The sequence below is a fragment of the Topomyia yanbarensis genome, chromosome 2, assembly GCF_030247195.1.
Source record: "Topomyia yanbarensis strain Yona2022 chromosome 2, ASM3024719v1, whole genome shotgun sequence".
In the NCBI taxonomy this organism is placed as follows: domain Eukaryota; kingdom Metazoa; phylum Arthropoda; class Insecta; order Diptera; family Culicidae; genus Topomyia; species Topomyia yanbarensis.
Genome location: NC_080671.1, coordinates 460,628,509 through 460,643,606, shown reverse-complemented (window position 1 = coordinate 460,643,606; position 15,098 = coordinate 460,628,509). Strand labels below are relative to the sequence as shown.

The 15,098-nt window shown below is 37.6% G+C and overlaps 2 protein-coding genes across 4 annotated transcripts; both read left to right on the top strand.

Moving 5' to 3' along the window:
* Positions 1-23: 23 nt before the first annotated feature.
* On the top strand, positions 24-3,571 carry LOC131685992 (zinc finger protein 226-like). 2 transcript variants are annotated; one of them, XM_058970075.1, is made up of 2 exons: positions 24-214; positions 1,855-3,571. In XM_058970075.1, the coding sequence occupies exons 1-2, from the start codon at positions 111-113 to the stop codon at positions 3,128-3,130; spliced, it is 1,380 nt and encodes a 459-aa protein (XP_058826058.1). In that variant the 5' UTR covers positions 24-110; the 3' UTR covers positions 3,131-3,571. The 2 variants fall into 2 exon arrangements, with proteins under 2 accessions (XP_058826058.1, XP_058826059.1); XM_058970076.1 differs by lacking the exon at positions 24-214 and adding an exon at positions 221-1,646.
* Positions 3,572-8,287: 4,716 nt separating this feature from the next.
* On the top strand, positions 8,288-10,697 carry LOC131685993 (zinc finger protein 85-like). Of its 2 annotated transcripts, XM_058970078.1 has the most exons (4): positions 8,288-8,517; positions 8,978-9,098; positions 9,159-9,237; positions 9,311-10,697. In XM_058970078.1, the coding sequence occupies exon 4, from the start codon at positions 9,335-9,337 to the stop codon at positions 10,538-10,540; it is 1,206 nt and encodes a 401-aa protein (XP_058826061.1). In that variant the 5' UTR covers positions 8,288-8,517; positions 8,978-9,098; positions 9,159-9,237; positions 9,311-9,334; the 3' UTR covers positions 10,541-10,697. The 2 variants fall into 2 exon arrangements, with proteins under 2 accessions (XP_058826061.1, XP_058826060.1); XM_058970077.1 differs by lacking the exons at positions 8,978-9,098; positions 9,159-9,237 and having other exon boundaries at positions 8,289-8,517; positions 9,270-10,697.
* The last annotated feature ends 4,401 nt before the right edge of the window (positions 10,698-15,098 follow it).

Below are 15,098 nucleotides of genomic sequence, written 5' to 3'. Positions count from 1 at the left end.
CGTGTACATTCCTTATGTCTAATGACAAAACGACAGCCAATTAGTTCACAAGTGTTTTCTTTAATGAGCGAGCAATTTGAGTTTATTTTACGATTGAACATTTTAGTTTTATGGAGCTTGTGAATGGACTTTCGACCTCAATTACGAAAGAAGAGGAAACTACCGAAGAAACCAACGTTACTGAACACCGTGAAGCAACAATTTCACCCAATGGGTATGAAATGTTTTTATTTACTACGGCTTGTGTTGAGCATCAATGGACAATATTTTAAGAGTACTTATTCCAAAGGTTCTAAGTTACATTCAGCTCGCAGTGAGAAATCGAGGTTAAAGTTCCGTGGACCTAAACCAAATCCATGTTTGAAATGTGTTTTGATGGAACAATTTGTTTTTAAACTATTTTTTTTTTTCTTTTTTGTAACTTTATTTGTACAATATGCATTTATTGCAATTTAAATAGCTTCCTTGGCCTGATTCAAAGTCTGTATTAACAGGTTATCGTGCTTAATAAAATTACAAATTTAATATAGTCTAAGGGCTATAATTTTTAGGTAAATAATACAGAATAATATCAAATGTTCAGTGCTAATAAAGTTTTTAATCCCTTTGCGTCATTTTGAAACTTATAAGACCTTTTACATAGGTCTTTGTGTCGGGCCCAAGAATCATTCAACGCTACAAATAAAGCTTTTTTCAGCAAAAGTATGTATATTAAATTTTTTCAAGGTTTTAGACAAAATGAGTACCGGTCTACTAATATTTTCTATTGCTATCGAAAATTTTTGCACTGGATTTAAAAAAAGGCATGAAGAAAAAATGCGGGAAAATTTATATTAACCAATCATTGGCTGGAAGTGGTTAAGATCAATGACTGACAAGTTACTTCAGAATAAACGAGGTTTTCAATTATAATTTAATTTATTTTACTTTTCAAATTTAAAAATATGTCGCATGAGCAAAAGCAAATTTGTTTTATTTTGATGCTTAGGACGGTTTCACTATACACTCAGGTTTTTTTTTACGCGGGGGATACGAGCCGCGTAAATGAAAACCGCGTAAATTTCAAAATCCGCGTAAATGAAAACCGCGTAAATTTCAAAATCCGCGTAAATGAAAACCGCGTAAATTTCAAAATCCGCGTAAATGAAAACCGCGTAAATTTCAAAATCCGCGTAAATGAAAACCGTGTAAATTTCAAAATCCGCGTAAAAAAAACCGCGTAAAAAAATACCGCGCAAAAAAAACCGCGTAAAAAAAACTTGAGTGTATACATATGTGCAGGGGAAAATCAGAATGAAATGAATCTTGCGTCGTTTTTGCAAGGCAATTACAATTTTGAACGATTGCAGAAGCGTTGAAATATTTCACGGATTATGTCCCTTCAATTTATAAGATCTCAACTTTACCTGGGGAGTAATCCATTTTCATTACAATTTAAGAAGTCACTATAATGATTTTGCCAATTTTTCAGTACATATCGAAATTCGATTGTTTTAACTAGAATATTATGCAAAAAGTTTAGCTGTAAATGTGGAAACGATCGAATGATGTACACCGCAAAACAAGTTTTCGACGAGACGCCTCCGGAAATTCACTGTCACTCGTCAAATTTTCAGTATCTTGCGATGAAATTTTGAGAAACTAAGGTGTTCAATGATATTGACAGCACAAGTGTGATGAATAAAATTAGGTTTGTTTCAGTATCCGATTCTTATACCGGAGCAAAAAACCTACTTGTTTATTTTCAGGAGAATAAAAAGAGGATTCTCCTTGTATACTCCGGAGTACTTCCAGTTTTTTCGGATACTGGAACGAACCTATTGTTTCATGCATACTTATTTTTCCCTTTTTTAGGACTGATACTAACAGCAGTCTCTCAATACTGTCGGAATCACGGTGGGAGCTTAGGGATCAGATAGACATGTCTTCAAAGCAAAGGAAGCAAACCAACAGTGAGCTATGTGGACAAGCATCCCTTCAGAATTGTGCCCTGGAGCGAGTTGCGTTGACCGACATTGACAAGCGGTCGTACAAATGCGATATATGTAGCAAATCATTTAATAAGGAGAGTATTTTGAACAGACACAGAAAGATTCACAGTAATGAACAACCGCAATGTGAGATATGTGGCAAAGGATTCGTTCGGAAGTTTCACGTGGAGCAACATATGGCAACTCACACTGGTGAGCGACCATATAAATGTGATATATGTGGCAAATCATTTACACGTCAGAGTAATTTAATTTTGCACACACATATTCATAGTAATGAACGTTCGCAGAAGTGCGATGTATGTGGAAAAGAATTTCTTCATAAGCTCAACCTGAAGAAACATCTGTTACGCCACACTAATGAGCGACCGTATAAATGTGATATATGTGACAAAGGATTCGTTCGGAAGTCTCACGTGGAGCAACATATGGCAACTCACACTGGTGAGCGACCATATAAATGTGATATATGTGGCAAATCATTTACACGTCAGAGTAATTTAATTTTGCACACACACATTCATAGTAATGAACGTTCGCAGAAGTGTGATGTATGTGGAAAAGAATTTCTTCATAAGCTTAACCTGAAGAAACATCTGTTACGCCACACTAATGAGCGACCGTATAAATGTGATATATGTGACAAAGGATTTCTTGAGAATTCTCTTCTTCAGCAACACGTGTTAACTCACACTGGCGAGTGGCCACACAACTGCACGATATGTGGCAAAGGATTCGTTAAGAAGTTTGATGTAAAACAACATATGGTAACTCACACTGGTGAGAGACCGTATAAATGTGATATATGTGACAAATCATTTAAACATCATAGTTACCTAAATGTGCACACAAAGAATCACAGTAATGAACAATCGCATAAATGTGAGATATGTGGTAAAGGATTCGTTCAGAAATATCACGTGGAGCAACATATGGTAACTCACACAGGCGAGTGGCCGCACAAATGCGAGATATGTGGCAAAGGATTCGTTAAGAAGTTTCATGTGAAACAGCATATTGTAACTCACACTGGCGAACGACCGTATAAATGTGATATATGTGACAAATCATTTAAACGTCAAAGTTACCTAAATTTGCACAAAGAGTATCACAGTAATAAACAATCGCATAAATGTTGAGATATGTGGTAAAGAATTCGTTCAGAAGTCTCACGCGGAGCAACATATGGTAACTCACACTGATGAGCAACCATTTAAATGTGATATCTAGAGCTTTATTCAAAACGCCATATCTACAATGAGTGTCTCTCTTTGTTTACTTTCTCTTTGGATTTTTACGGCGTCACTATAACACTTTTCACTTATTCTACAGTAAAGATCGAAAGATGGTGGTTTTGACTAGCATATTATGCAGAGTTGAGGGATAAATGTTAAAGCAACCGAATTGTTAACAGAAGCGAAAATAGTGAGAATCACTCATTGTAGATGTCTTTTTGAAAAAACGCTCAAGATATATGTGACACATCATTGTTACATCACATATCAAATAGCAAATCATAATCCTGCAAAAAAAAAGAATTTATAATATAATAATGGATTGAATTTAATAATAAAAATATTGGCCGAAAGAAAAGTTTGTTTACTGTTTCAACAAAAAAATATTGCTTCTTTATTAGTAACTATTCTACTGAAATTAATAGAGAAAAAACTATACCTACCACTATACCGTGCAGAGCCCATTCACCGATTATTTTCACGCAAAAAACGTTTTTATTCGAATATTGAATGAAATTTAGAAATTCCATTTAGAGTGAAACGTGGAAGCAGTTTTGTTGTTACAAGCATCAGAAAGTGGCTTGTTAAGAGCGTTGGATGGTAAGTGAGCCACTTGTGAACAATACCGTCGCTTTCACGTAGAATGGCACAAAATCAAAAGTTATTTGTGATTTGTAGACAGTTTGGTGTAATGATTCAATTTACAAAAATCGAACGTTTTCTAACGTTTTGATATAGGCGCTTCGTTTCAAAATTTTCGGCCAGAATGCTGCCTGTTTTTTTAAACGTGAAAATCTGCTGTTGTACTGAATGAAAACCTTCGATTTTTGCGCTGATTGGAAATAGTTGTGACTAATTCTGTAGAATGTACAATTACTGAAAATAACGGATTTTGTGAAAGCAGTGGTTCGTCCGTATAATTCGATTCCAAGCGAGCCAGACTAGTTTTCGTTGAAAGGTCCACCTCTGACAATAGAAGTAAACTATTTTATTTTGAATTCAACTACAACTTCCTTGAAAACAGCACAGCTTAAAATCTTTGGGGAAAAACGCGCAAACCTAAATTTTCCACTATAATGGAAACTAGAGCCCCCGCCGCACAGCATCATCAAGATTTATAGTAATTCAAGCCGGAAGGAAAGGGGTAGGAAGGTTGTAAGGCAATGGAAAACGAAAATTTCATTTATATCTTACTGGAATATAATTGGCTGGTCCTCAAAAGAACTTGTTCGTTTGTAGTTTATTTTGGGTCACAATTTAGGCCCGCTCGATTGCTGATAGCTGTGAATTTCTCGCAGGGCGACAGTTTCTGTTCAGTAGCGATGAGGCTTCCTAACGCCAACCGTGACTGTGGCACTTTTACACGGCCTTCGTTGCTTACTGTTTGCGGGGAGGCTTTCCTCCGGTGGACTTACGAGCGGTCTGTTTGGTACGGGCCATGTAGCGAAAAAGTAGCTACCTCTCTGATGCTGGTAGTAGGACGACGGTCAAACGCTCGTTTTCATGCCTTCATTTATAAAAGTTCAACAATATTTTCAAAGAATGTTGCAAATTGACAACTTGATAATTCCAAAAATACTCTAAATAAACTATGTATGTGCAAAAGACGACAAAATCGCAAAGAAATTGTTGTTCCAGCACAGAATTTCCTGTCGGGAAATGGTTTTTTGGTGGGTAAATTGCTCGATAGAAATGCAGTTCGTCGATTGGCCCATTCAGATTCGCATTTTCAATTTTGTTCATAATCAAAAATGTGTGATCGTCCTGAAAAGGACAGTTTTTACAGCAATATGAATTTCATTTGCGAATTTCAGCGTTCGATTTATGCTTTCTTTTCGGTCTTCTTGGGCAGCACTCCTGATTGGATGTTTTGTTTTTGAGCAGTGGTCCCAGGTTTGTTCAACTTTTCGATGTTACGAATCGCCAGTTGTTGAAGACGTGGGATAATTCGTCTTTTTGTTGTCACGGGCAGCATTTCCTTCCAATTTCAACACTTTAACAGTAAGGTATTCCATTACAGCTACTAAGTAAACGGCACTGCTTTTGTATCGACCAACGAAGGGGAGGAGCTAGGAAGAACACATATTGAGGACAACACAAAAAAGGACGAGCTTACATTGTGCTGTAGTCAGATATAAAAACTTAGCATGCTGCTGCTGCTCAATATCAGTTTGTTTGTATCGTCGTACCATATACGTCGATCTAAATGTTTCTGAACATTGTTAAAGGACACAAGAAGAAGCGGCCGTCCGTTTGTAGCTGTCAGAAAAGTTCACCGAGCACGCTGTCTCAGATGGCACAAATACACTAGCTCCAACTAAATTCCGAATACTGCCCAAACAAAAGGCCCTTTTCATTTATCAACAAAGAATTGAATTGAAGTTTTGTTATTACAAGCATCAGAAAGTGGCTTGCCAAGAGCGTTGGATAGTAAGTGAGCCCCTTGTGAACAATATCGTCGGCATGTTGTAGAATGGCACGAAATAAAAAGTTATCATTTGTGTGATTTGTTGACAGTTTCGTGTAATGATTCAATTTACAATAACATTCATTAAATGCTCTTTTTAGGATTACCATATAGATAAATATGTTCGAATATTTTAGATTTCGATGCACGTGTATCGATATTTCGGTATTTCCATTAGAAATAACAAAATAACTGCTTTTAATACAACCTATTAGAAGATAGTCAAAATTGTAGCATTTGTATAACCAGTCTAAATTTTATTCTACTTAACTCCGGTTATGTCCCTGGCATTACCCACCCATTTTTTTCAGTGTCTAGATACCCTATCAAAAAAATGCGGACGAACATGGTCAGGTGATTTAAAAAGTTTGACGTTTAAAGCCTGTGCTAATTTCCCTTAGGAACAAATGCAATTTGCGAATGCGATTTAAAGGCAAATTCAATATTTCGACAAATTTTGTGGCGGCTGAAATGGACTTGATTGTTTTTGGCGGTTCATGTTTGGCTTAAGCTTAAAATTGTTTTTTGAACAATTGGTGTTTTCTCACTTGTATTTTGTTTGTCTAGTGCACCTCATTTAGCCAACTAATGTAGAAAATTGTGGAATTTTGTGTAAGTATAGTACTATTCTACGTAGAACAAGATCTCTGACCTAAAGTCTTAATGAACGTCAGATTGTGATAAGTTTTGGTGTGCAATGCCAATTTCACCTTTGATTCTTCCTATAAGTTGGTGGTGATTACCTAGTATACTGGTAAGTGTATGTGAGTAGATATTGAATCGGAAAATAAGCATTATTTTTAATGTTCATATTAAGTAATTAGAGGCGATTAAATGGCGCGTTCCGTGGGCGATTTGGGAGCGATTTAAAGGCAGGTTGGGCGGCAAATCGCCCAAATGTTGCATTTGAAATAGCCCCCTAATTGCCAGCAATTTGCTGTCAAATTGAAGGGCAATTAGCGCATCCGTGTTGGCAAATAGCCCCCCGTTAGCCAGCAACTTGCCCTTTTTGACTGGGTAGAGATGCCACCCAGTCACAAAGGACAAGTTGCTGGCTAGCGGAGGGCTATTTGTCAACTCGGATGCACTAATTATCCTACATTTTGCCAGCAATTTGCTGGCTATTAGGGGGCTATTTTAAATGCAACTTTTGGGCGATTTGCCGCCGTCATTTTTTTTTGCCGCTCTACTCGCCCTTAAATCGCCCAGGGAACGCGCCATTTAATCGCCCTTAATTGCCTGATATTAAAATTAAAAATAATAATTATTTTCGGATTCATTATCTACTCACATAAAATTATCAGTACACTAGGTAATCACCACCAAACTTCGTATTGCACATCAAAACTTACCACAACCTAACTTTCATTTAGACTTTGACTCAAAGATCTTGTTCCACTTTACTTACACACGATTCTACAATTCGTTGGCTAAATTAAGTGCACTAGACAAACAAAATACAAGCGAGAACACGCCAATTGTTTAAAAAATCAATTGTAAAAATTAAGCCAAACATGAACCGCCATGTTTGAAAAACGCAAAAAAAACAACCAAGTCCATTTCAGCCGCCAGAAAATTTGTATAATGTGGTTTTTGTTTGAGGCGAAACTGAGTCAGTTCCTAACCCCAACTGCTGTCAAAATGTATGAACTGACAGCGGTTGGGGTTAGAACCTGACTCAGTTTCAGGTTCAAGCGAAATCGCCATAAGTGTTGAAATTGAGTAGTTTATGTCGTTTCTGCTTACGTTATATGATAGGGTGCGCTTTTCCATATTTTAAACATCTTGCGGCAACATACACGAAACTAGAGCTTCTTTATGACGACACATAGATGTCCGTACCATAAAATATCCTCATCCCAGTAAATTACATTCGTAATGAGATTTGGAATATGGGCTGATTTATGATGGAATTCCAACCGAAGGCAACAACCCACCCTGAATGAATCGGTTTTCGAATCGGTTGTTACATTTGCGCTTAAATTCTAAAAGAAAACATTCCGATTGCGATGAGCAGGGAATCTGCTGTCAAAACGAGTGAAACAGAGAGTTGTGAGAGAAAGAGTTTCAACTTTTCTTGGTGGAAACCAATGAGTAAAATGTATGGGCGCAAACAGTTTTTTTAGATTTTATATGAAAATTTTCAAGTAAGTATCTAAATAAACTTCTACAAATTGTTCCCATATTTTTTCTGCATCAAATGTGTATTCATTTTACAACCACAATATTATAGTTTCTCCAAAATCCCAAGTTTTAATATCTTTCCCATACATTTAAATTCACCATAGCCACCACTGAAGCAGTGCCATCTCTTAAATATTTCCATGAAAGTATTACCTAATTGCCTTTAAATGGCATTCGCAAATTGCATTTGTTGCTATTGGCAATTAGCACAGGCGAGTTGAGTCGAACGTCAAACTGTTAAATCGCCTGACCATGTTCGTCCGCATTTTTTTTGACCGGGTAGTTGCCTGATAAATCGGCTAGAATCGGTTGCGTCATTGAAGCCAGAATACGAACTAGAACCAGCCAGCACTCCGGCTGAAGTTTACTGGATATCTGAAACTGGGAGGTAATTCTGCTACCTATTATTAGGTACTTTTTTTAACCGTGTGCATTATCTCATGTATCATGACAAAACGACAGCAAATTAGTTCACGAGTGTTTTCTTTAAGGAGCGACCAATTTGAGTTTGTTTTACGATTGAACATTTTAGTTTCATGGAGCTTGTGAACGGACTTACGACCCCAATTACAACAGAGGAGGAAAATACCGAAGGAACCAACGGTACTGAACACCATGAAGCAACGATTTCACCAAATGGGTATGATATGTTTTTATTTACTACGGCTTGTGTTGAGCATCAACGGACAATATTTTAAGAGTACTTATTCCAAAGGTTCAAAGTTACATTCAGCTCGAAATGAGAAAACGAGATTAAAGTTTCATGTACCTAAAACAAATACCTATTTGATAACAAATGTGTTTTGATGGAACAATTTGTTTTTAAACGAGTTTTTTTGTCAGTATTTGTATCTTATGTATTTATTGCCATCGAAATTCCTTGGTCTGATTCATAGTCTGTATTAACAGGTTATCGTTTACAATAAAATTATAAATTAAATGTAGTCCAAGGACTATGCTTTTTAGGTAAATACTACAAATAAGTGAAATGTTCAGTGCTAATGTAGTTTTAACCCCTTTAGTATGATGCGTCCTTATGAATTTTACAAGTTTCCTACGAGGCGCCTCCGGAGATTCACTGTCACTCGTTCAATTTTCAGTATTTTGCGATGAAATTTTGAGAAACTATTAACCACCCTCCCACCAACTTTCACGACCGGGTATACAGAGATTTAAAGTGTTCAATGATATTGATAGCACAAGTCTGGTGGATAAAATTAGGTTTGTTCCAGTACCCGATTCCTGCTCCGGAGCAAAATACTTACTAGTGTTTACTTTTAGAAGAAGAAAGAGTTTTCAACTTGTATACTCCGGAGTACTTCCAGTTTTTCCGGATACTGGAACAGCCCTATTGTTTCATGTAAGCAAATATTTATTTTTCCACTTTTTCAGCACTTACTAACAGCAGTCTTTCAATATTGTCGGAATCACAGTGGGAGCTTAGCGATCAGATAGACATGTCTTCGAAGCAACGAAATCAAACCAACAGTGAGCTATGTGGACAAAAATCCCTTCAGAATTATCCCTTGGGGCGAGCTGTGTTGACCGACATTGACAAGCGGCCGTACCAATGTGATATATGTGACAAATCATTTAATAAGGAGAGTGATTTGAACAGACACAGAAAGATTCACAGTAATGAACGACAGCATAAGTGCGAGATATGTGGCAATGAATTCGTGCATAAGCATCACCTGAAGAATCATATGGTAACTCACAGTTGCGAGCGACCGTATAAATGTAACATATGTGACAAATTATTTAAACATCAGAGTACACTAACTTTGCACACAAAGAATCATAGTAATGAACAACCGCATAACTGTGAGATATGTGGCAAAGGATTCGTTCACAAGTGTCTGCTTATACAACATTTGTTAACTCACACTGGCAAGCGGCCGTACCTATGTGATATATGTGACAAATCATTTGCTGAGGATTGTATTTTGAATAGGCACAGAAAGATTCACAGTAATGAACGACAGCATAAGTGCAAGATATGTGGCAATGAATTCTTTCATAAGCATCACCTAAACCGTCATATGGTAACTCACAGTGCCGAGTGGCCATACAAATGCGAGATATGTGACAAAGGATTCGTTCAGAAGTCGCATATGAATGAACATATGCTAACTCACACTGGCGAGCGACCGTATAAATGTGACATATGTGACAAATCATTTAAACATCAGAGTGCACTAACTCGACACACAAAGAATCACAGTAATGAACAACCGCATAATTGTGAGATATGTGGTAAAGGATTCGTTCAGAAGAATCTGCTTATGAAACATATGATAACTCACACTGGCGAGTGGCCGTACAAATGCGAAATATGTGGCAAAGGATTCCTTAACAAGTGTCTGCTTATGCAACATTTGTCAACTCACACTGGCGAGCGGCCGCATAAATGCGAGATATGTGGTAAAAGATTCCTTCGGAAGTATCTGCTTATGAAACATATGGTAACTCACACTGGCGCGTGGCCGCACAAATGCGAGATATGTGACAAAGGATTCGTGAAGAAGTCGTGTATGAAAGAACATATGGTAACTCATACTGGCGAGCGACCGTATAAATGTGACATATGTGACAAATCATTTAAACATCAGAGTACACTAAGTTTACACACAAAGAATCACAGTAATGAACAACAGCATTAATGTGAGATATGTTGTTAATGATTCCTTCAGAAGTATCTTCCAATGAACAAAATTTGATTTTTTTCACGTTCAATCATTTATTGTTTCAGTTTCTTTTTACATTGCTGTGTATTTTTACATTTCAAGTGATACAAAATAAAACTATTTTTTCATCTTTGTTTTTGTCATTTTCATTTGGTTTCGTTTTAGCATAGCCTAATCGTTTATTTTCAAGTGATTTTTTATATAACTAAATTTATTTAGGCCGAAATGCGGTAGCTTAACGAGGCCGATAATTCATTTTTTTAAGGTGCATCGCACGTGTTTGTTTCAACATTTAGGCGATTTGCGCCGTCATTTTTTCCGCCCAACTCGCCCTTAAATCGCCCACGGAACGCGCCATTTAATCGCCCTTCATTGCCTAATATGAAAATTAAAAATAATGCTTATTTTCGGATTCAATATCTACTCGTAAACTAGGTAATCACCACCAAATTATAGGAAGAATCAATGGTGAAATTGGTATTGCGCTTCAAAACTTAACACAATCTGACGTTCATTAAGACTTTAGGTCAGAGATCTTGTTCTCCCTGTCAAAAAAAAATGCGAACGAACATGGTCAGGCGATTTAAACAGTTTGACGTTTGACTCAACTCGCCTGTGCTAATTGCCCCTAGGAACCGTTTCTGACAGAAGCGGTTAAACCAACCGATGCTGCTCACTTTTATCTAGAATCGAGCCAGAAATGTACAGCCAAGATCTCCGCACGCTTTCTGCCACATCTTTGTCAGATGTTTTGCTCGATTCGTGCTAAATTATACCAGGTAGGAATTGCCAGGATCTTTGCACAGTTTATGTCCGAGTTATGCCAGGTTTTAGCTCGGTTCCTATCAAAATTTGCCAGAAAACGCCGGCGAAACCGAGTTCGCCCTAGCTCAACTAACCCGATAGGATACGCGCAGAAATCTGACAGGGCTGCCAAATCAAGACTTACAGAAATCTAGCAGAGCGGTCTCTGCCAGAAAATTTGCTCACTGGGTTTCTGCGAGCATTTTGCGCACGGTTAAAAAAATGTACCCAATAATGAGTTTTATACTACCCATCTCCGACAAAACTGGGAAAATTCATTATTTGGGTAAACATACCATACCCAAAAATGGGTAAAATTGGATTACGTCAAAAACTGGGTAATTATATACCCAATTTTATATATTGAAATAAACTGAAAATGGGTAAAAATATGCCCATTTAAAAAAAATCAGAAAAATAGAAATTATAGGAAAAATTTGATAGGATTTTAATAAATGAGAAATCACGCTCGCTATAAATGATTTATTATTATATTAAAATAGGAAACAAGTTCATTATAGCAGCACTGCTACCGTATGCCTTCATGATGTACTCTATTTTGGGAACTGTGTCGTTCTAGTCGAGCAAATATCACAAAGATGAACATCGTGAAGTTCATTTTGGTGCTAGAAAGAATGCAGAGGTAAGCGAATGAAAAATATAAACAACATTTACACTTACCTTACTATCCTTAGACTACAGTCAGTGCTTGTCGAGGTACAACCCAAAATTGTCGACTCTGCGAAATTCTAAAACCACTAAGTGTTTTTCAACCCTTTTCCTTGCTGAATTCGAATAATGAGATGGGTAATATTTGACCCAGTGTCTTATTCGAAAACGTACCCAATTCGTGACAGCAATAGAACCAGAAAACGAGTACTATTGGAACTAATAAATGGGTACTTTTTTTAACCGTGCGCCATTTGTGCGAGAATTCTGGCAAAGTATTCTCTCAAACGCAACAACCGTTTCTGACAGAAGCGGTTAAACCATCCGATGCTGCTGACTTTTAGCCACACTTTTAGATTTCTGTACTCTACCTGCCACATCTTTGTCAGATGTTTTGCTCCATTCGTGTTAAATTATATCAGGTAGAAATTGCCAGGATCTTTGCACGGTTTATTTCCGAGTTATGCCAGGGTATCGCTCGGTTCTTGTCAAAATTTTCCAGAAAACACGAGAGCAACCAAGTTCGCCCTAGCCCAGTGAGCAAATTTTCTGGCAGAGACAGCTCTGCTAGATTTCTGTATGTCTTGGTTTGGCAGCCCTGTTAGATTTCTGCGCGTATCCTGTCGGGTTAGTTGAGCTAGGGTGAACTCGGTTTCGCTCGCGTTTTCTGGCAAATTTTGACAGGAACCGAGCTAAACCCTGGCATAACTCGGACATACACGGTTAAAAAAAGTACCCATAAATGAGTTTTATACGACCCATCTGCGGCAAAACTGGGAAAACTCATTTATTGGGTAAACAGCACTTTCTCAATAATGGGTAAAATCATAATACGTCAAAAAATGGGTAGCTTTTCACCCAAATTTTTTTCTCTGAATGGCATTCAAACTGGGTAGAAAACTACTTATTTTTCAGAACAGTCAGAAGATGATCAATGGATTTCAAAATAAATGGGGGGAAACCATACGAATATATTGATTTGTTCTAATATACAATTGATTTTTATTAAGATAAAAATGTTAATTTACGTTTATTCTGTGTTCTCGCTTTCTTCGAAAATTATGAAAAAAATTGTACAGTACAACGCTTGCTGGACCGTTTAACTTTGTAAGCGAATACGTATAAAAAGTCTGCAATTTTCAACAGATTTGTCGGAACGCTCAAATTGAACACCATGAAGGATTTGAACAGCGTATCGATCGCATTGGTCGACTCTGGTCCACAGGAAACAGTAACATTAGGTGGCAAAAAACAAAAAAATATTCCTCTCTTTGATACACAATATACAATGTTAAAGCATGGATGGACATGTGAATCCGGTATCCATCTCATTAATGGTGCAGCTAGCTGATTGTTTAAAGATTTGTTTGGCTCTGTGTTTTCTGCATTTCTTAACCCTTTTTGAGTCAATGTTGACATTATTTTTAGACTGCCTCGAAAGCGATCTGTAATCTAACCAAATCAAATTAATTATAATATCTGTATATTTTCTCAGTAGCAAATTTATTGTTTGAACTTACCGACTAGCTTCCCGAACGTTTCGTCGTCTAGAATTCTACTGAGTTTATCAATTTCTGTTGCTCAGAATCTCGATGATTTTTGAGGGATACTGATAACGCTTTGCTTACATCTTCGGATTATCTGCGCAACAAAAATTAATTAAAATATTGCTTCGGTCAGTCAATAGGACGTCTAGCTTACTTGGATTATCTTTTAGTTTCTCCTAAGCAAAGCAAAAGTTAACTTGGGGAACCGAGATCTTCAAACTCCGTTGCTAGATTGAATACTCGAAAATCAACTAAATATTTTTCAACCATTTATGGGTAACTTATTATACATTTTTCTTTGTGGAGTATCAATGTTAAGATGGGTACTTTTTCACCCAGTTTTTGATTAGTAAAACTACCCAATTCGTGACAGCTGGAACTGCACCATAAACTGAGTGCTTCTGATACCCATTATTGAGTACTTTTTTTTAACCGTGTAAACTGTGCAAACCCAGTGAGCAAATTTTCTGGCAGAGACCGCTCTACTAGATTTCTGTAAGTCTTAGTTTGGCAGCCCTGTCAGAATTCTGCGCGTATCCTGTCGGGTTAGTTGAGCTAGGGCGAACTCGGTTTCGCTCGCGTTTTCTGGCAAATTTTGACAGTTACCGAGCAAAACCCTGGCATCACTCGGACATGAACTGTGCAAAGATCCTGGCAATTTCTACCTGGTAGAATTGGGCACGAATCGAGCAAAACATCTGACAAAGATGTGGCAGGAAGCGTGTAGAGATCTTGATCGTACATTTCTGGCTCGATTCTGGATAAAAGTGAGCAGCATCGGTTGGTTTAACCGCTTCTGGTTGTTGCATTTGAGCGAATTCGTTGCCAGAATTCTCGCACAAATCGCGCAAAATGCTCGCAGAAGCTCTGCCAGCATCAATTTCGCTTTGCTCAACTTTTGCTAACTTTCTGCTTGCCGCGTTGACCGGGAAGATCCTGGCAATTCCTACCCACTGAGACGTCCAAAAAATTGTTTCAAAATCGTTCAACACGGGTCCAATGATGGACGTTCGTTGAACGGTTATTTGGACGTTGTCCAAATTGGTCTAACGAACGTCCTTCATTGGACGATTTTGAAACCAACCGTTCTTAGAGGGTACCTGGTAGAATTTAGCACGAATCGAGCAAAACATCTGACAAAGATGTGGCAGGAAGCGTGCAGAGATCTTGGTCGTACATTTCTGGCTCGATTCTGGATAAAAGTGAGCAGCATCGGTTGGTTTAACCGCTTCTGTCAGAAACGGTTGTTGCATTTGAGCGAATTCGTTGCTAGAATTCTCGCACAAATCGCGAGTTTATCAATTTCTGTTGCTCAGAATCTCGATGATTTTTGAGGGATACTGATAACGCTTTGCTTACATCTTCGGATTATCTGCGCAACAAAAATTAATTAAAATATTGCTTCGGTCAGTCAATAGGACGTCTAGCTTACTTGGATTATCTTTTAGTTTCTCCTAAGCAAAGCAAAACTTAACTTGGGGAACCGAGATCTTCAAACTCCGTTGCTAGATTGA

Coding starts and splice junctions, on each gene's coding strand:
- LOC131685992 (XM_058970075.1), top strand. CDS start 111: ATGGAGCTTGTGAATGGACTTTCGACCTCAATTACGAAAGAAGAGGAA. Junction 215..1,854: donor GCAACAATTTCACCCAATGG/GTATGAAATGTT, acceptor TCCCTTTTTTAG/GACTGATACTAACAGCAGTC.
- LOC131685993 (XM_058970077.1), top strand. CDS start 8,493: ATGAAGCAACGATTTCACCAAATGG. Junction 8,518..9,269: donor GCAACGATTTCACCAAATGG/GTATGATATGTT, acceptor CCACTTTTTCAG/CACTTACTAACAGCAGTCTT.